This window comes from Callithrix jacchus, chromosome 14, assembly GCF_049354715.1.
Source record: "Callithrix jacchus isolate 240 chromosome 14, calJac240_pri, whole genome shotgun sequence".
Taxonomy (NCBI): domain Eukaryota; kingdom Metazoa; phylum Chordata; class Mammalia; order Primates; family Cebidae; genus Callithrix; species Callithrix jacchus.
In genome coordinates, this window is record NC_133515.1 from 87,351,362 (window position 1) to 87,373,578 (window position 22,217).

The window sequence follows — 22,217 nt, forward strand, 5'->3', positions numbered from 1 at the left end:
TCCCTTTGTTCCAGCAGGTTAACTTTTATGAATTTTTTTCTGTAAGATGCACCTCTATAATTGGCATTTTATATACAAGTATCCATAAGAAACTAATAACAATTGGTTGTCTTATGAGGAAAACAATTGAGTAACTGAGGCACAGCAGAATTGTTTTCCTTTCGTTAGACTTGATAAAGCCCAGATAACATTACATCTATGAACACTTCTGTATATATTCCAGATAAGGACTTTTTCCAAAAAACATAACTCAATATCATTTATACTTTTAAAAAATCAACCATAATTTCTTAGTATCATCAAATATCCAGGTAGTGTTCAAAATTATCTAATAATTTTTCTAAACAGTTGTTTGCTTGAATAAGGATCCACAAAGGATATACAAATTATCACTACATACTCTCATAACTTTCTTATTTTGAACCTTAAATGTATATGCTCTATTCAAAAGTATAAATAAATAAACCTTAGAGGAAATAAAAGTAAAAACAATTTACCTTCAGGTGGGACCCACACACAGTAGTCTGGGTCATCTTCAGGATATTTGGAAGAAAGTATTGGTGGAAGCTGCAAAGAAAAGATGGATTGTTTTATTCACAAGAATTCATCTGCAGAAACCTTACAACCACAGAAAGGATTGGGGTCCTATTGTTAGCCTTCTTAAACAGAATAAAAGTTAGCCAAGAATTTTATATGGAGTAAAATGAAGTTTCATTAATGAAAAAGGAATATTTTTCAGACAAGCAAATGCTGAGGGAATTTCTCACTACCGGATCAGACCTACAAGAAATGCTAAATCTTAAAACAAAAGGTTGACATGCACCAGAATAGAACCTCTTGAAAGCATAAAACTCACAGGGCATATAAAACAATAACACAATGAAGAAAGAAAAGTATCTAGGTAACAATTAACATGATGACTGGAACAGTACCTCACATCTCAATATTAACACTGAATGTAAATGGTCTAAATGCGCCACTTAAAAAAGAAAAAAATCACATGCTGGGTGCAGTGGCTCACACCTGTAATCCCAGAACTTTGGGAGGCCAAGGCTGGTGGATCACCTGAGGTCAGGAGTTCAAGACCAGTATGGCTAATGTGGCGAACCCCATATCTACTAAAAATATAAAAATTAGCCAGGCGTAATGGTATGCACCTGTAATTCCAGCTACTTGGGAGGCTGAGGCAGGAGAATCACTTAAACCCAGAAGGTGGAGGTTACAGTGAGCAGAGATCATGCTACTGCACTCCAGCCTGAGCAACAGAGCAAGATTCCATCTCAAAAAAAAAAAAAAAAAATCACAAACCAAATATCTGCTGACTTCAAGTGACTCACTTAACCTAAGGTTTCTTATAGACTGAAGGTAAAGGGGTGGAAAAAGATATTCCACACAAATGGAAGCCAAATGCAAGCAAGAGTAGCTATTCTTACATTAAATAAAACAGAATTTAAAGCAACAACAGTACAAAAAAAAAAAGACAAAGGGCCTGGTACAGTGGCTCATGCCTGTAATCCCAGTACTTTGGGAGGTTGAGGGTAGATCACGAGGTCAGGAGTTCAAGACCAGCCTGGCCAAGATGGTAAAACCCCAGCTCTACTAAAAGTACAAAAAATATAGCCAGGCTCAGTGGCAAGCACTGGTAATCATAGCTACTTGGAAGGCTGAGGCAGGAGAATCACTTGAACCCAAGAGGCAGAGGTTGCAGTGAGCTGAGATCCTGCCACTGCACTCTAGCCTAAGGGACAGAGCAAGATTCGGTCTCAAAAAAAAAAAATAAAAGACAAAGAGGCAATTATATTAAAGAATCAATCCAACAAGAAGATACTATAATCCTAAATATATATGCACCTAAAACTGGAGCACCCAGATTCATAGAAGAATTACTGGCCAGGTGCAGTGGCTCATGCCTGTAATCCCAGCACTTTGGGAGGCCAGGGCAGGCGGATCACCTAAGGTTGGGAGTTTGAGACCAGCCTGACCAACATGGGGAAACCCCATCTCCACTAAAAATACAAAATGAGCAGGGCATGGTGGCGCATGCCTGTAATCCCAGCTACTCAGGAGGCTGAGGCAGGAGAATCGCTTGAACCCAGGAGGCGGAGGTTGTGGTGAGCTGAGATCATGGCTCATGCCACTGCACTCTGGACTGGGTGACAAAGCAAGACTCCATCTCAAAAAAAAAAATTACTACCAGACCTAGGAGACAAGAAAAACAACACAATAATAGTGGACGACCTCAACACTCCACTGACAACACTAAACAAATCATCAAGGCAGAAAGTCAACCAATACTGGACCTATACTACACTCCAGAACAAATCAACTAACAGATATTTATAGGACATTCTACTCAAGAACTGCAGAATATACAATCTTCTCATCAGTGCATGGAATATCCTCCAAGATAGACCATATAATAGAACACAAAACAAATCTCAAATTAAAAAAAAATTGAAATATCAAGTAAATTCTCATACCACAGGGAAATAAAACTAGAAATCAACTCCAAAAGGAACCCTTAAAACTATATCAATACATGGAAATTAATCTGCTTCTAAATGATTTTTGGGTTAACAATGAAATCACGGGAAATTTTAAAATTCTTCAAAATGAGTAATAGTGACACAAGTTATCAAAACCCCTGGAATACAGCAAAAGCAGTGCTAAAAGGAAAAATTTATAGTGCTAAATGTCTACATCAAAAAGTCTTGGGCCAGGCATGGTGGCTCACGCCTATAATTCCAGCACTCTAAAAGGCCAAGGCAGGAGGACAGCTTGAGCTCAGGAGTTCAAGACCAACCTGGGCAACATAGTGAGACCTCATCCCTATTTTTTTTTCTTTTTTTTTTTTGAGACGGAGTTTCACTCTTGTTGCCCAGGCTAGAGTGCAATATACAAATTTGTATATCATTTGAGCTGGGATTACAGGCATGCGCCACCAAGTAGCTGGGATTACAGGCATGTGCCACCACACCTGGCTATTTTTTTTTTTTTTTTTGAGATGGAGCCTCGCTCTGTCACCCAGACTGGAGATTAATGGTGAGATCTCAGCTTACTGCAATCTCTACCTCCCAGGTTCAAGCAATTCTCCTGCCTCAGCCTCCTGAGTAGCTGGGATTACAGATGCCCGCCACCAGCCCTGGCTAATTTTTGTACTTTTAGTAGAGATGAGGTTTCACCATGTTAGTCAGGCTGGTCTCGAACTCCCAACCTCAGGTGATCCACCCACTTCGGCCTCTCAAAGTGCTGGGATTACAGGCATAAGCCACTGAGCCCGGCCCTCAGCTCTATTTAAAAAGAGAGAGAGAGGAAAAAAAGCCTGAAAGATCACAAATTGACAACCTAATGTCACACTAGGAACTAGAGAAACTAGAGAAATAAGAACAGACTAAAACAGGCTAGGTGTGGTGGTTCATGTCTATAATCCCAGTACTTTGGGAGGCTGGGGTAGTTAGATCGCTTGAGTCCAGGAGTTTGAGACCAGCCTGACCAACATGGCTAAATCCCATTTCTACCAAAAATACAAAAATTAGCTGGGTGTGGTGGCTAGCCTGTAATCCCAGCTACTCAGGAGGGTTGAGGCAGGAGAATCGCTTGAACCCACGAGGCAGAATTTCCAGTGAGCCAAGATTGTGCCACTGTACTCTCAGGGCAACAGAATGAGACTCTATCTCAAAAAAAAAAAAAAAAAAAAAAAAAAAGAACAGATCAAACCCAAAGCTAGCATAAAAGAAATAACAAAGATCAGAGCAGAACTAAATGAAATTGAAACAAAAGAAATTACAAAAGATCAACCAAAAAGGTGGATTTTGAAAGGATAAACTAAATTGATAGACCATTAACTAGGTTAGACAAGAAAAGAAGATTCCATATTAGCTCAATTAGAAAGGAAAATGGAGACATTACAACCAACACCACAGAAATACAAAAGATCGTTTGAGACTGCTATGAACGCCTCTATGCACACAAACTAGAACTAGTGGAAATGGATAAATTCCTGGAAACATACAACCCTCCTAGACTGAATCAGTTAGAAACAGAAATCCTGAACAGACCAGCAAGAAGCAGTAAGACTGAGTCAGTAATAAAAAAAAATAATTACCACCAACAAAAAAAAGCCCAGGACCAGATGGATTCATAGTCAGATTCTACCAGACATTCAAGGAAGAATTGGTACTAATCCTACTGAAAGTATTCCAAAAGATTGAGAAAGGACTGCTCCCTAATTCATTCTATCAAGCTAATATCTCACCCTGATACAAAAACTAGGAAAGTACATAACCAAAAAGGAAAACTAGAGACCAACATCCCTGGTGAACAGATACAAAAATCCTTAATGAAAGACTAGTAAACTGAATCCAACAGCACAAAAAGTTAATACATCCTATTCAATACACCATGATCAAGCGGATTTCATCCCAGGGATGCTGGGATGGTTAAACATATGCACATCAATAAATATGATACATCACAGAAACAGAATTAAAAACAAAAACCATATGATCATCTCAATAGATGCAGACAAAGCATTCAGTAAAAGCCAGCATCCCAGGATCATTTGAAGCTAGGAGTTTGGGGCCAGCCTGGGCAACAAAGCAAGACTATTTCTACAAAAAAATATACCAACTAGCCAGGCATTGTGGTGCAAAACTGTAGTCCCAACTACTCAGGAGGCTGAGATGGGAGGATCACTTGAGTCAAGAGGTTGAAGCTTGCAGTGAGCCATGATCACACCACTGCACTCCAGCCTGGGTGACAGAGCAAGATCCTGTCTCAAAAACATAAAATAAAAAATAAATGTTTTTTTGCAGCATCTTGGATGGAGCTAGAGGCCATTATTTTAAGTAAAGTAACTTTGGAGTGGAAAACCAAATACCATATGTTCTCACTTATAAGTGGGAGCTAAGCTATGGGTATGGAAAGGCATACAGAGTGGTATGATGGACTTTGGGAGACTCAGAGGGAGGAGGGTGGGAAGGGGATGAGGAATAAAAAATTGCATACAATATACACTACTTGGGTGACAGGTACACTAAAATCTCAGACTTCATCACTATATGATTCATCTATGTAACCAAGAACCATTTGTACTCCAAAAGCTATTTTTAAAAAATTACATATATGTGTGTGTGTGTGTGTGTATAAAATTTTAACTCTAAGAATTATTGTCCTTATGCCTGTTAGCAAACAAAAACTAAGAGAAAAACGTTTCTATTAATGATCTTGACATAAGTAACCTACTTGGGGGAATAATTTCTCTCTGAACCTTTTTTTCCATAAAGCATCACAAGCTGATTTTAAGCCAATGAGTTACGTGACAGTCCTTAAAAGGGGCAGTTAACACACTGCAGGTATGAGTGCTGAATGGTATAGCCCCCAGAAAGGGAAATCTGGCATTTACCATTTTTTTTTTTTTTTTTTGAGATGGAGTGTCACTCTGTCATCCAGGCTGGAGTACAGTGGCACAGTCTAGGCTCACTGCAACCTCTGCCTCCTGGGTTCAAGCAATTCTCCTGCCTCAGCCTCCTGAGTAGCTGGAATTACAGGTGTGTGCCACCACGCCCAGCTAATTTTTATATTTTTGGTAGAGACAGGGTTTCACCATGTTGGTCAGGCTGGTCTTGAACTCCTGACCTTGTGATCTGCCTGCCTCAGCCTCCCAAAGTGCTGGGATTACAGGCATGAGCCACCACACCTGGCTGGCATTTACCTTTTGACCAAGGTTTAGAAAAGTTAACAGAGCAAGCCTGACTGCTATCCTTGGAAAACCTGTTTGCAGGGTTCGCCCTTGGCTGGCATCTGGGAATCTAGATTTGGGGAAGGTTTCTACTATTCTAACTGACAAGAATGGCTCACTGTGCTTAAATTATTTGTACAAACAATGTAGTTCATGCTGAATGCCTGCCTTCCTTCTGGAAGTCTGAATTTTGTAGATGCCAGGCAGGAAATGCCTACACGATCAGTCCCCAGTAAAAACCCTAGGCACTGAGTCTCTAAGGAGTTTCCCTAGTTAGCAAAATTTCACAAGTGTTGCCACAACTTGTTATTAGGGGAATTAAGCATGTCCTGCGTGACTCTACTGGAAGACATCTTTGGAAGCTTGTGCCAGGTTACCACCATATTTTGCCCCATGTTCCTTTTTCCTTTGTGGATGGTGCCTGGAATCCTTTTGCTGTAGTATAATAGATGCAAGTACAATCATACGCTGAGATCTGAGTCCTCTTGTGAATTACCTAACCCATGAGTGGTCTTGGGGACTTCCTGATATAACCTAGCACTTTTGGGAGCTTGCCATATCCACACAAAATCACACATATACAAGATTGTTCATTATAGTATTATTGTAATAAAAGACTAAAAACAACCCAAATATTCATCTATAAGGAACGGGTTAAAGTGCTCCATAGGGTGAGAAGCTCTCAATATACTGATAGAAAATAATTTCCATGAATGGTTTAAAAGAATAAAAATAAAACAAAAAAACAGATGTAGAATGGAGTACATTACATTCTACCTTTTGTGTAATAAAAGGAGGAAAATAAGAATATGTTATTCAAATGTCTTTATATGGCATACTAGGATATAAAGAAAGATTCATAAACTAATAAAAGAGGTTATATGTGAGCAGTTATAGAGAAGAGAGTGATAAAGACAACAGAGAATTAAAAAATGAAAAGCAAAGAATCTAGATTTCCAGGAGAGGGGGATAAGGCTGCTGGGAACTCTGTTAGTCTCCAAAGATTCACTCTTTTGGATGTGGTCTATGACAAGGGGATTCATTTTTACTCCCAGACAAGTGAAATACTTACTTTGCCTGGACGCATTTTCTTTTTCTTCAATTCATCTCTGCTTTTCTCATATTCATTCTTTGATGCTAATTTAAGAAAAAAACAAAACTGGTAATAGCTATTTTCAGTATAAGTTAAAAAAAAAAAAAAAAAAAGGAAAAATTCTTCCTAAAAGAACATTATAATTACTGAAGAAAAGATGCTCATGACAATGCAATTCTCAACAATAATTCCTTCTACTGCTATAAAAACTATACTAAGAGAAAATTTTTCCTGAATGAATAACCCTAGTTTTTAAATCATAAGGCTAAATATAACCATATTATGTGAACAAGTTAAAAAAAAAAAAAAGAGGCTGATTTTACTAGTACACAGTTTAACCATTACAGGTAAAACCAGAGTAAAGCAGTCCTTTTAACAATTTCTTTTAAGATAGTTTTGGAATCACTCTCATGATAGGTACACGTTTGACTTTGGGAAATGTAAAATTGTGGTAAGCTTTGCACAGCCAGAAGGAAGCATCAAGGCATGGTGCTTTATGAGGAAGGGAGAGGGAACCCCAGAAGGTAGAAGAGGAGTAAAAGAAAGGCAAATGGGATGGCACCAAACACAAACCTCTTTTATATTCCAACTTTGTCCAGGGGCCTAGCAGCATCTGTGCTGCCTTCACGTCAGGTGGCAACCCCTCCCTTATGAAACCAGTTGGTCACCTGTGTGCGGAGCAGCAATAAAGGCTGCTGTCGTACTTGCCTGAGGGTCCCTCACATGATGAAGTGGTTTCGCTACTGTCTTGATAATCTTTATTCTGTTCTTTCTCACTAAGTTGAGGCATGTTTTCTGTAAAAAGCAGTATCAAAGCATAGTGTCATTATTTAATTCACGGTGGAAAGCCAAAAAAACAAAAACAAGAGAAAGAGAAGCTAAGTACATAATCATCCAGTTTTATTATCATCAGCTTCAAGCAATCTTATGGTTTGAATAAATATGCTCCAAATGTATTACAGAAAACTGCCAATTTTCCACTTAAAACACTAGCAAACATTGAGGTAAAACTTTTTAGCAATACTTACCAAAAGCCTCAAAAATGTACATACTCCTTGGCCTAGAAATTCTACTCCCAGGAACATCTTATTTTTTTAAATCAGAGATGACCACCAAAATTTATTATTATTTTTGGAAACACGGTTTTTCTCTGTTGCCCAGGCTGTAGTGCAGTGGTGCAATGATAGCTTATTGCTACATTGAATTCCTGGGCTACAGAGATCCTCCTGCCTCAGCCTCCAGAGTAGCTAGGACTACAGGCATACACCACCATGTGCAGCCATTTTTTTTTTTTTTTTTTTTTTTAATTTTTTGTAAAGATAGAGTCTCTCCATCTTGCCCAGGATGGTCTCAAACTCCTGGGCTCAAGTGATTCTCCTACTTAGGCCTCCCAAAATATTGGGATTACAGGCGTGAGTCACCCAGCCTGGCCCCAAAATTTATTATACATGTGTTTGTAATAGCAAAACTTAAGAAATAATCTACATGTTTAACAACTGAGAGCTGACTAAATACATTATGGCACATGCATGTGATGAACCACTATGTCCTTCTCCAAAACCACATTTTAAAAAGAATAGTTTAAGGCATAGAAAAAAAAAAAAAAAAACAGGTTATAAAACAGCAATATATAAACTGGGCATGGTGGCTCACACCTACAATCCCAGCACTTTGGGAGGCTGAAGTGAGAGGACTGCTTGAGGCCAGGAGTTTGGGACCAGCCTGAGCAACATAGGGAGACCCTACGACTCTGTTTTCTCTACAAGCATGTGCCTTAGGAGGTCAAGGCTGCAGTAAGCCAAGATCACACTATTGTACTCCAAGCTGGGTGACAGAGTAAGACCCTGTCTCAATAAAAGTAAAAATTAAAGTAAAAATAAAAATAAACCACAGGAAGAAAGGCCTGGGGCAATCCCTCATCACTGCAAACTTACTAATTATTTAATCTTTTTTGTGTTTTGTTTTGTTTTTGAGATAGAGTCTCACTTTGTCACCCAGGCTGGAGTGAAGTGGCATGATCTCAGCTCACTGTAACTTCTGTCTGCTGCGTTCAAGCAATTCTCCTGCCTCAGAGCCCTCCCAAATAGCTGGGATTACAGGCATGCACCACCATGCCCAGCTAATTTTTTTTTTTTTTTTGGTATTTTTAGTAGAAACGGGGTCTCACCAATTTGGCCAGCCTAGTCTCGAACTCCTGACCTCAGGTGATCTGCTCGCCTCAGCCTCCCCAAATTGCTGGGATTACAGGTGAAGCCACTGAGCCTGTAATCCCAATATTTTGTATTTATTTAGTAAATCCCAAAATTTACTAATTATTTCATCTTATAAACCAGGTTTCAAAATCTAAGCTATTTTCACACACACATATTTACTTTGGTCCATTAAACAAAAAAAGTTATAATACTTACTGCTCCCCGAAATACTGTCATGGCAAATATGTATCCTTTCATTAAGTGCTTTTTCACCCTATAGATAAGCATTTATGTGCCAATATATTGTCAGAAATTAATGTATGTTCATCTCCTCTGTTCCTAATGTATTTCAGCAGAAGGTCCACAGCTGTTCACTTCAGTTTTGACCTCTGTCCCATAGTGAAGGACATTTAAAATAATACTAGTGGTTGAATATGAATGACTTTTTAGGAACTGCTTTTTGTCTAATCTGAAAAAGTGTCACATTCAGAAGACAATTTAATGATGCTTAAGAAATAATAAACCTCACTTTACTTGTTAAAAAGATATATATGTCTGCAACTTCAGGGAGAAATAAGATTGTGTTTGAATATTCTAGGTAGATGCATTTGTAATTAAGAATAATGACATTGAACAACATGTATTTGGTTTCCCCCAACTTATAGACATACAAGTATTTAAGGCTATGGGAATACATAAGTCATCTCTAAATTTAGGTGCTAAATATCTATTAATTATTCTGTTGTGGTCATTGGGTGCCCTTCTTTGAAGTTACATAAAATAAAAACATCTGATCCTTCAAGAATAAAGTTTAGGATCACATGGTATGTGGCATTTGTTGTTGTTTTTTAAAGAGACGGAGTCTGGCTCTGTTGGTGTGGTGCCATGATCATAGTTCACTCTGACCTTGAACTCCTGGCTCAAGTGATTCTCCTGCTTCAGCCTCTTGAGTATGTGGGATTACAAGCAGGAGCCACTGCTCCCAGCTCATGGTATTTGTTGATAGTCATAACATTTCTCCTGTATGGTAACATGTATTTTTCTCTGTTTATAATTATGTAGCACTAAGGTTGAGAAGACTCGGATTTTATTCTTAGAGATCCAGAATTCCTTGAAAAGGAAATGTTTTCTGTTTCTTATATTATAAATAAAACAGTAATAAAAAAAAAAAAATAAAAAATTAAAAAAAAAAAAAATACTTACTGCTCCCCTTCCTGCTGGCCTGTTTATATCCACCCTTGCAATATATGGCCCATAGACCAAGCTCACATAAGTACCTTTTTAAAAAGGAGAATGCAGATACAGAATACTTAGCTCCCACGGATGAGGAATCAGTAATTTTTCTGTTTCCCAGACAGATGAAGGTGAGTCAAGAGAAGGGCCAGGCCTGGCGTTTTTATGTAGACAAGCCTGGTTTGTTCTGGAAGTAGACATGCATGCATTCCCATACATTCAATGCCAATTTTTATTGTTTCTCCTCATGCTCCTTATTTTCTGAGATCTTTACCTTGCTTACCAGTTTGGCCAACCAGCAGGAAAATAACCCCTATGGTGGACATGGGATGAAAGGATACTAAAAAGATAAACAATGATCTTTAAGAGTGGGGTTGTGGGGATTTATCTTTTTTCCTTTGGACTTTCCTGTATGATCTGTAGTTTCTAAAATGAACATATAATCCTTTGTAGTTATAAAATATACATATATTCTCCATATATATAGAAAATATAGAATTGATATATATATCAATCAATTCCACCTTTCAACATTTTTCATCAAATATTTGCTGAAGTGGATGGATATGTGTCAGGTTTTCTGCTAGGTTCCAAACAAAAAGATGAATGAAGCAAGTTCCTTCTTGAGAACTTTTTGGCTTCTATTTCAGGGATGGGGGAAAAAAATTAGTAAGGGCTGACTTATACTGAGACCACCTGATCAGGCCCCATCATCTACCCTGTTCCACTGCCTTTCAACTTACACAGTGGCAGCAGCTCAGGAGTATTCCACAGCAGCTATGGTTTCAGATTCCACAGCCTTACATTTTCTGTAATTCCAGAACAGACTGGAAATAACTACCCTTAATCTGCAATGAGGACAAATAATGACTGGAGGCCAAAGGGAGAAGACCTCACTACAGACTCAGAGTATCACATACAAAGTCAAATGCACAGACAAGAACTGGCCTTGCTTTTTAAAACCTATCCACAATCAATGTAATTGCCCAATGAACAACACGGGAAGGAGAAGAAAGATATTACCATGGGTTTGGGTTTCCTTAAAATGTGTGAGATCTGTGGGAGGCCTCATTTCCTGCACTGCTGCTTCTGGCTCTATCTCTGGCTGTGGCCTACTGAGGCTTCCATCCTCCAGTTTTTTCTTTTCAATCTCCTCCTTTTCTTTCTCTTCTTCCTCTTCCTCTTCCTCCTCCTCTTCTACTTCAGGCTCATCTTTCATTCTCATTAGAGCTGGAGGGAGTTCTGGACGCTTGGGGGGTAACTTCTAAGAGGGAAACAAAACCACGAACAAGTAGTTCTACCTAATGACAACAGGAAAAAAATCTTTTCAAGCAGATCAAGCTAAATGTGTTGAATGTTTATTCTCTTCAGGTTGATGAACTCCAAAGAAGTCTGCTGGAGGTGGGACTTTCACATGAAATTTTACCCATCTACGGACCCTAAACAAGTGTCTTTATTAGTTCCTAGAGTCAAAAATTACTAAATACAAAACACTTGAAAATAGCTTGTAGGGAGCTAAAACAGTTATTCCAGATGAATGCCAGCTACAGGAATTCTGTCCTGTTATAGCTCATGATATTAAAGGATCTTAATTGATCATGAAATCAACTAACAAATAAATTAGACAATCAGAAATTGGTCATTTGTGCTTTTTCATTTTAGACATAAAGTAATTTCAAGGAAACGAGGCATGTAAATCAGTCAAACAGATCCTGAAGAAAAGAAAGACATTTCTAAAGAATAAGGCTAAATATTCTAATCAAAGCCATTCAATAAAAGTACTTATTAGAAAAAATTAATCACAGTTATAGAATAGAGGGAAGGAACCAAAGCCTATCTTGGTTATATCTTTTTTTTTTTTTGAGACACAGTCTTGCTCTGTGGCCCAGGCTGGAGTACAGTGGTGTGATCTCAGCTCTTTGCAACCTCTGGCTCCCTGATTCAAGCGATTCTCCTGCCTCAGCCCACAAAGTAGCTGGGGTTACAGGCACACAGGACACCATGCCCAGCTAATTTTTGTTTTTAGTAGAGACAGAGTTTCACCATGTTGCCCAGGCTGGTCTTGACTAGTGAGCTCAAGCAATCCACCCACCTCAGCCTCCCCAAGTGCTGGGATAACAGGTATGAGCCACCATGCCAGCCTACATTATCTTTTAAATATAGGACTTAATTCAGCAATCCTCTAAGGAGGGCTTTTCAGTAAAAAGTTTTCTATTTAAAACCTAAGTCCCCACCACAACAGATTGAAAAGCCTCCTGTTAGGTAAACCATAACTCATGCAGAATACATAGCTAGGACTTCAGATCTCTGCCACCAGAGGGCAGTCTACCCTAATTCAGAGTGTTTAAGGCTGAATTGTGCCCCCTACCCCGCAAATTCATGTTTGAAGTCCCAACCCCCAGTACCTCAGAATAGACTGTAAATTTAAATTGAATTAAATTAAAATGACAGTACTAGGGTGGGGCCCTAACTCCCTATGACCTTATAAGAAGAGACAGCAGGGGTGCAAGTACACAGAAATGGCCATCAGAAGAGGCAGCAAGAGGGCAGCCATTGGTAAGCCGAGGAAAGGCCTTAGAGGAAACCAACCCTGCTGGCGTCTTGATCTTGGACTTACAGCCTCCAGAACTGGGAGCAAATAAATTTTCTGTTGTTTAAGCTGCCCAATCCCTAGTATTTTGTTATAGTGGCCCTAGCAAACTAATACTCAAGGTTCAGTTAGGGGTAATGAAAACCTTTTAAAAGCTGAATCTATGAAAAGGAATATATATAAAGCAAAAACACACAGACAGACATATATTGTAGGATAGCAGGGAAATCATAAACTCAAGAGACATACCTAGATCTGATTACCAGCTTAGTTACGTATTGCTGGTGTGACTGGTATTTAACTTCTCTGACTCTATTTCCTCATTTGTAAGAGGTAATAATTCCCACACAGCACAAGGTGTTAGAAGGATTAAATGAAGAAAAATCATATGGCAGAGGCAGGTGCATACACTATGTTCTTAGTGAGTCTGAATACTACATCTATCCACCTGAGGAAAAGCATTTAATGCAGGAGACCCATTCTCAAATGCAACATTCATGAAAAATTAATAAACTAGTATTCCAATTTACAAATAATTTACTTGCAAACTGATTGGCAGAAATCAATTTACCATTTCATGATAACCCTAAGCTGAGCAAAAGAATGCAAGAACTGGCCAGGCGCAGTGGCTCATGCCTATAATCCCAACTTTGGGAGGCCAAGGCAGGCAGATCATAAGGTCAAGAGATGGAGACTATCCTGGCCAACATGGTAAAACCCGTCTCTACTAAAATTACAAAAATTAGCTGGGCATAGTGGTGCATGCCTGTAGTCCCATCCCAGCTACTCGGGAGGCGGAGAATCACTTGAAACCGGGAGGCGGAGTTGCAGTGAACCAAGATCACGCCACTGCACCCCAGCCTGGCGACAGAGGGAGACTCCGTCTCAAAAAAAGAGAATCCAAGAACCAAGTTCTGGGAAAGATGTGATCATACCAAGCCCACAACCCTTTCTCACATTACTATGGAATGAGTCATTTGTGCTTTCAAAAAAGAAAAGAGAAAAATTAGTTCAGGGACAACTCAAGGGCTAAATTACACCCTGATCACAACTTACCCCTACTGTTCCAGTTTTTAATTTGAATTTGCTTCCTCCTTTCATGGCACCAAATAGAGGCAATGTAAGCTTTTTAGCTTTGTTTTCTGTACCTGTAGTCTGACTTTCAGTCCTAGGAAGAAAGAATAATTATACACATCTATTTAGTGAGTCCATGGTTTTATCTAAAAATACCATGACAGTGACAAAGAAACCTCTGGCAAAATAAAAATTACCACAAAATTAATATCTAAGCATATGACAATAAGAAAGAGGTATTCAGACCAACAGTTTGAATAGACAAGAACCATGTTGACTGTCATAGACACAGAGTCAGTCATTAAGGGCATCATGTGGCTGCTCCCTTAGTCTACTAATTTGCAACATGTTACATGACTTTATACCCATGAAATTACTACAGTTCAAAAGTCACTGGCAAAGGAGAATATATAAGCAGCAGGAGATGGATCCATGGTGTAAAGCTCTATTTCCCACCAACCTCTGAAGTGGGTCTTACTTATCTGGAATCCCCACTTAAGTGCAATAGCTCTGAGCACTTAAGTTAAAAAAAAAATGTGTGTGCATGGGGATGGGGGCAGAGTATGCAGGATATTCCGTGTAGTAATTACAAAGATATAGTGAGAGACTGCAACTGCTAAGACTGTCAACATTCTCAATGGCTGGAAATAGTTATAAAAGCTAAGCCAGCTATGGCAAAGTTGGGGAAGGGTATAAAGAAGACAGTAGAAATTAGAAAGGCAGAAGGAGAACAAAGCAAAAACAAAAGGGATGGCAGTTGAGTTGACAAGATACTCAGAGCAGGCAGAGGTGACAAAGAGAATATGGCATGAGGAGACAGAGGAAACCCCAGAATACCTAGACCAAAAAGAAAGCCCTATGCTCTCTTCACATTGACCATGGGACAGCCCTGCAAACTAGAATATAAGGACGGTACTGGCACTCTTGACTCCCAGTGACCCATACCAGATGTTGGCTACCCGGCCCTCCCTGAAGCCCCACTTGCTACTACTGCCTTCTTTTACCTAGGTCTTACCCACTTAGTGGCGCTCTTAGATCCAGCCTCAACCCCCTTTCTCCCTACCAGAGATAAAACCCATTCCCTTGCTAAGGCCACCAGAAGACTGTTGCCTGCCTGTCTGTGAAGGACTTTTTCTCATATCATCATCCTTCCCCACAGGCCTCAGGAAGGCTCTGGCACAGAAAGACAGAAGCAACAGCAACAAAGATGTTTTCAGATACATTAAAAAGCTAGGCTGGCCTAGAGGATAAGCTAAGAGTGGCTCACAGGAGATGAAAAAGCAGAAGATGGAATCACAATCAAGATTGCTTGCAGGGGTTAGGGTAGGAGGCAGAAAGTTTCAAAGTTCAACCCTTAAGTGAAAAGAGAAGGAAGAAGATATACATTTAGGCAAATATCCAAAATAGGAAAGGGAGGAAAAGCCAGGCAAGCACACAGACTGACAGAAGAGGCTCGGGAAGAAGCTGAGGCATATATATATATTTTTTATTCTTGCCCCAAATGTTTTTTCTTTTTTTTCCTTTTTCCCAAAGCAGAGATTTGCTTTTATTTTTTGTTTTTGTTTTTGTTTGTTTGTAACAGGTCTTGCAATCTCACTTTCCCAGGCTCAAGTGATACCTCAGCCTCCCAAGTAGCGGAGACTACAGATGAGCACCACCATACCCAGCTAAGTTTTGTTTTTTGTAGAGACAGGGTCTCACTATGTTGCCCAGGCTAGTCTCAAACTCCTGGACTCAAGCCATCTTCCCACCTCACTCTCCCAAAGTGCTAGGACTACAGGTGGTGAGCCACTGTCCCCAGCCACTTTTATTAACAAGTAGTTTTACTGCAACAAAATTTTATATGATTCTTACTTTTTCCAGTTATTTGTTATTTAAAACTAGAACTGCAACTATATTACAATAAATTTAGACCTAAAGTGGTATGGCTATTTGGTATAGGATTTCCTTTTAAAAATTCAGTATATCTGAATAGAATAGAAAGTATATTCACATGGTCAAAACTCAAGTATAAAGCACATATACTGTGAAAAGTCTCCCTCCTATTGCTGTCCTCCAGCCACCCAGTTGCCTTCCCCATCGTCAATCAATATTATTAGTCTTTCATTAATCTTTCCAGAGATACAGCAGCAGATGCTATTGGTACCCCTCCCAGATTCCCTTTATCAGGCCAAAGAGCTACTACAGACATTGGCAGCTAAAGGCTCACATCTGCACCCTTCCCAGGAGAAATGCTGTGAGTCCCTCCCACCCCCCAGTCAGTCAGATATCCTATGACCAATGAAGGGCTGGAAGGACAGGGTATAAAACCCAAGCACCTTGCCTCCATGGTATCTGTGGTGCCATTCGGGCTCTCAAACCATATCTTAGCCCAGATTCTTCTCCTGCCCTCTCCTGCTTCCCTCACTCCCCTACAGATTTCTCCTGAGAGCACTCTCTTTATAAATCACTGAATCCCCGATTCAGTCTGTTTTTAGGAAACCCAACCTAAACAGATCTTATGCACATAAGCAACGGCCTACATACCTATGTATTCTTCCCCCACTGTCATTTTTTATAGACGGTGCCTGTTATACACACTGTTCTGCATTTTGTTTTTGTTACTCATCTTGATAGTGTTTCCATATCTTATATATAGTTGCCTCTTTTTTTAACAGCTATATTGTGTTCAATTGTGTAGATAGATAGAGATACATATATATATATAAAACCCATCCCCTTTGACAAACATTTAGGGAATTTCTAATCTTTTACTATTATTAATATAAACAATGCTGTACATCATTTCCTAAGTATGTGAAGGACAAATTCCTAGAAATGAAATAGATCAAAGGGCATGTGCATTTGTAATCAGGATAGAGACTGCCTATTTGTCTTGTATAGAGAATGGACTAATTTGTCCTTCAATAAGCAATACAAGAAAGTGCCTTTTTGTCATAGCCTCATCAGTGCAGTATAAAATCACACTTAATTAATCTTCATCAAATTTAGATAAAAGTGGTATTAAGGCCAGGTGTGGTGGCTCATGCCTGTAACCCCAGCACTTTGGGAGGCTGAGGCAGGCAGACTGCTTGAGTTCAGGAGTTCAAGACCAGCTTGGGCAGCATGGCAAGACCCCATCTCTATAAAAAATTAAAAATTAGCCAGGTATGGTGGTGCATACCTGTGGTCCCAGCTACTTAGGAGGCTGAGGCAGGAGGATCACTTGATCCCAGGAGGTCAAGGCTGCAGTGAGCTATGATTGTGCCACTGTACTCCAGGATGGGTGACAGAGTGAGACCCTATCTCAAAAAAAAAAAAAAAAGGTATTATGTTGTAGCATTTGTAGCATTTGTGTTTCTCTTATGATGATGCAGTTGAGCATCTTTGTATAAAAGATGCTATTTGTATTTCTTTTTCTATGGCCTGTGAGTAGACATCCTTTATCCATTTTTCTCCTGGGTGGTTGGCTGTCTACTTATCATTCAGAGGTCTTTTTATTAATATATTAATTTTTTTTGAGACAGGGACTTCCTCTGTCACCCATGCTAGAGTGCAATGGTGCAACCACAGCTCACTGTAGCCTTGAACTCCTGGGCTCAAGCAATCCTCCAACCTTGGCTTCCCAAATAGCTGGGAGCACAGGCGTGCTCCACCATGCCTAGCTAATGTTTTTATTTTTTGTAGAGCTAGGGTTTTGCCACATCACCCAGGCTGGTCTTGAAAGTGATCTACGTGCCTCGACCTCCCAAAGTGCTAGGATTACAGATGTGAGCCACCATGCCCAGCCTCAGTGGTCTTTTCATATTAGATAAATTAGGTTTTTGTGCATGATGCTTTTTAAAGGAGTTTATTCTACACTAAAAAATTAAGTAAAAAACTTCACAATCTTCCAATGAATCAGAAATCAATATAGTTTTCTCAAAAAATCCTCTAACAGTCTATATTTCGCAAATATGAAACAAAGTCTTTATAAAAACCACTGCCTTCTGTGCTTTAAAGAATTCCTTGTATTATATTTGTATTATATAAATTATATTCTTTAAAGAATTCTTTGTATTATAGTTGTATTCTATAATGGTTATCTAAGAAGATAAAGCAATAATTGAAAATGTTATCTATGCTACCATACTTACTTAAAATTCCAAATAAAACTAAGATTTACTTACTTTTTTAGTTCTGGAATCTCTGCTGGCTTTACAATTTTTATTAACCCTTTAAGTCTCTGTTGTTCTTTCCTCAGTTCAAAAGTTCTCAGGTGAAGTTTCTTCCGGGACACACCATCTAAGGTACTGCCTGATTTCATTTCTGACATGAATGCATCTAAAGAATCCTGAGATGGCGACTCTGATAGAACTGTCCAAGAAAAGAATAACACATGTTTAGAAAAATGGTCCTGAATATTTTAAAATTCAGTCAAAGTTTCCATATAAAAGTCACTAACATAAAAGTGGACAGAGAACATCACTAATAATAGGAATAAGGAACAGATTATTGCCACGAGACCTCGGGAAGTCATTTTATCTCAATGGGCTTCATTGCCCTCAACTATTAAATAAAGAGATTAAACCAAATGATTTATAATGTTCTTTCTAGGTCTAAAACGGTATGTTGCTCTGTCAAAAGGCTCCATATTCTGTATGATATTTCTTATTAACCAATGTAGCCCAGTGCCTAGCACAGAGCACTATATATGGTATACTAATAAATATTTGATGAAAAACTTACCTTTACTTGAGGCTTTCAATCTCTCAGATATTTCAGAAAGTTCCCTTTCAGCATCATTTAATTTTGCAACCTGTAACACCCAAATCAACAGGATTAGAAAATTTTTCTTCTTTCAAACTGTTTCCTTATCATCTTCCTATTTTCACTATTGTTACTAAAAGTTTTAAGAAGATTCATTCAAAAGTCCAGTTGAACTACTACTTCCAGAGTTAATACTTTTTTTTTTTTGAGATGGTGTTTTGCTCTGTTGCAGTGGCACAATCTCGGCTCACTGCAACCTCTGCCTCCCGGGTTCTTGCAATTCTCCTGCCTCATCCTCCCAAATAGCTGGGACAACAGGCGCACACCGCCATGCCCAGCTAATTTTTGGTATTTTAGTAGAGCCAGGGTTTCACCATGTTGCCCAGGCTGGTCTTGAACTGAACTCAGGCAATCCACCTGCCTCGGCCTCTGAAAGTGTTAGGATTACACTGCACCCGGCCAGAGTTAACACTTTCAATGTGTTAAATTCAAATTGAATTTATTTCTGAATTTAAAAACACAGAATTAAACAGAATTAATAACTCAGACTTTATTTTACTCAGAAGAAGGAGCTCAAGGCATTTGTTTTACATCAATCAAAAGAAGATGTTGGATTATGTTTTAAGCTCCAAATCCTCCTATAAATTAATACCTATAAGAAATTCCTTGAAGTGCAATTGCTGAATCAATGCATTTTTAATGTTAACAAATGTCGGATTGATAATTTAAAAGGTTGTGTTATACATTCCCACCAATTGAGAGTCAACTTCCCCATATTCTGGTCAAGCTCTGCATTATTAATATATGCTTTTTCTAGTCAAATAGGTAGCCTATTACCTACCTATTACTGTCTGTTACCTATATATTAACACATGTCACCTTATAATTTCCTGAAGAATATACTGTTTCAGACTACATATTACCATACTACATTCTTCAAAATTCCTTTGACTTCTCTTGACTGCCAGAAGCCTAAAGTCAATTTCACCTCAGAATCCCTTAACTTGGAACTTTTTCCCTTCTTTTTGAGATGAGTAATATCATATCCAAAGAATGTTACCTGATGGAGCAATATCCTGGAGGAAAGTATTTAGTAAGCAAGCCAAATTTTTTTCAAACAACTTGGATAAGACTAGTTGTTTGTTACCATTAAATTAACAGATCACAAAAGTTATACTTTAGTGTCAGATTTCATTGCTACTACTTTAAAAATTGTAATTATCATAAAATATTTCAATAATACATTTTTTATTAAAAATTAAACTATTCAATACCACAGCTACTTTCATAAATAAAACTTGCCAATGATTCAAAGGTCTCTGGCTTCTCATCAATCTTGCCAGCCTTCTTCATTCTGTTCAGACGCTTCTTCTCAACCAGGCCAGTCCGATCAAGAAATGTGTCATCATCACTATCATAAAAGTCTTCATCTTCCCAGTTCTTGGCTTTCCTTTTCCGAGATACTAAAGGTGGATAAAATGATTAATAAATATATTTTTAAAAAAGAAAAGAAAAAGAAAGTAGACAAGGAGCTTAAAATGTCACCATCAACTACTGAAAAAGATGATTCTACAAGCCGCCAAACTACATGTAAAAACAAAGGGCTAAATCTTGAAGACATTATACTAAGTGAAATAAGCCAGACATAAAAGGACACTTACTACATTATGTGAAATACCTAAAGTAGTCAAATTCATAGAGACTGAAAAGTAGAATGGTGGTTGTCAGAGGCTGGGGAGGACAGAGAATGAAGTTAAGTGTTTAACAGGTACAGAATTTCAGATGGAATTGTTTTTTTTAAAAAGTTCCAAAGTGAAGTGTTGATGGTTCCATAACATTGTGAATGTACTTAATATCACTGAATTGTACTCTTACAATGCTTAAAATGGTATACTTTTCTGTTATGTATATTTTTCCATAATTTCTTATTAAACAATTTTTCATTAAAGCAAATAGTTATTTAATGAGCAAATAGCTTTGAAAAATCAATGAGGATGGCCAGGCATGGTAATCCCAGCACTTTGGGAGGCTGGCAGGGGGTGGTGGATGGCCTGAGGTCAGGAATTCAAGACCAGCCTAACCAATGTCATGAAACCCCATCTCTATTAAAAATACAAAAATTAGCTGGGTATGGTGGCGGGCACCTGTAATCCCACCTACTCAGGAGGCTGAGGCAGGAATATTGCTTGAACCTAGGAGGTGGAGGCTGTGGTGAGCTGCAAAAGTGCCACTGGACTCCAGGCTGGACACCAAGAGTAAGACTCTATGTAAAAAAAAAAAAAAAAAAAAATCAATGAAGAAAAAAGGAAAATGAGAAAAATACCAATAACCCAAAAGAAAATTTGAAAAAGGAAAATGAAAGTAGTTCACAGAAAAACAAATATAATAAATATTTTGAAAGATGTTACTTTTAAAAAATAATAAAGTACAAATTTAAAAAATAGATACTACTTCTCACCTATAAAACTAAAAAAACATAAAAAGATGAATAATTGCTGGGAATGTACAAGCTTTTTGATGGTCAAGCCTATAATATCTGTTATTAAAAATGCATTGATCCAGCAATTCCACTTCTAGGAATTTATTCTATAAATATCAGTGAAATAGTATTTATAACAGTGAATATGTAGAGAGTCCATCAATAGAAGACTATGACAGCCAATACTTTTTCTTCCACCCTACAACATTCTACTCTCTTTGTTCTGATAAAAGTACCTCTTTCCCCTAGAAAATTCCTCCCCTATTTTATCTGGTTTAGGGATAGTCATATGACCAAAGCCAATTCAGTAAGACTCCTTCCCTCATATTTATATTTAGAGATAGGACAAAGAGGCTCTCTTTACAATGTGGTTATTAAAGTGAGAGACTATATTCCATGCTGAAATTCTACCTATATATTCCAAACAGTCAATCACATTTTTCATCCCCAAATAAAAAACTACAATAAAGAATTACATGACAACTGAGAAAAACCTTTAACATGTAGAACAGAGACCAAACAAAAAGAAAAATAACCTGGAGAAAACAAAGATTAAATATTTACAACCCATAAAACAACAGGAAAATTTGTTTTAAAAAGGACAATTCAAAAACCAAAAATGAACTTTTAGAAATTAAAACCTTGGAGTCTCTGAGTCTTCTCTAGGATGAAAGATTGCCTGGCTTTAAAAACTTACAAAAAGATAGAGAAAGAAATTAAAATCTTGGCAAAATAGAGAAGGCAGAAAGATAAAGGTGTAGAATCTCTCAGAAAGAATGGAAAGACATAGAGATGAAAAAAAGAAAAAAACTTAAATGGTCAGTCCAAGGGGTCCAATATCTGATTAATAAAATTCCATAGAAAACAGAGGGCTGAAATAATGGCATAATTGCAAAAATGTTCCTGAACAGCCAAGATTTCCAGATCAAAGGATCCGACAAGTACCCAGGAGAATGAACAAAATAGACTTGCAGAAAAGTACTTTATAGTTAAGTTTCAGAACCTTTAGAACAAAAGGAAACTCTTACAAACTCTGGCAAGGGGTGAAAAAGATGACATACAATAAAATCAAAATCTGAACAGTTTAG

The 22,217-nt window shown here is 38.2% G+C and overlaps 1 protein-coding gene across 1 annotated transcript in view; it reads right to left on the bottom strand.

The window, feature by feature from the left end:
• The window catches only part of SLC4A1AP (solute carrier family 4 member 1 adaptor protein), a 30,313-nt gene that overhangs the window by 722 nt on the left and 7,374 nt on the right, over positions 1–22,217 (bottom strand). The window contains exons 6-13 of the mRNA XM_008980959.4: positions 19,953–20,113; positions 18,630–18,699; positions 18,071–18,257; positions 13,905–14,016; positions 11,282–11,522; positions 7,542–7,628; positions 6,813–6,877; positions 498–567 (exon numbers count right to left, since the gene is read on the bottom strand). Coding sequence (XP_008979207.2) covers positions 498–567; positions 6,813–6,877; positions 7,542–7,628; positions 11,282–11,522; positions 13,905–14,016; positions 18,071–18,257; positions 18,630–18,699; positions 19,953–20,113 — 993 coding nt within the window. The remainder of the gene's footprint in view (positions 1–497; positions 568–6,812; positions 6,878–7,541; positions 7,629–11,281; positions 11,523–13,904; positions 14,017–18,070; positions 18,258–18,629; positions 18,700–19,952; positions 20,114–22,217) is intronic.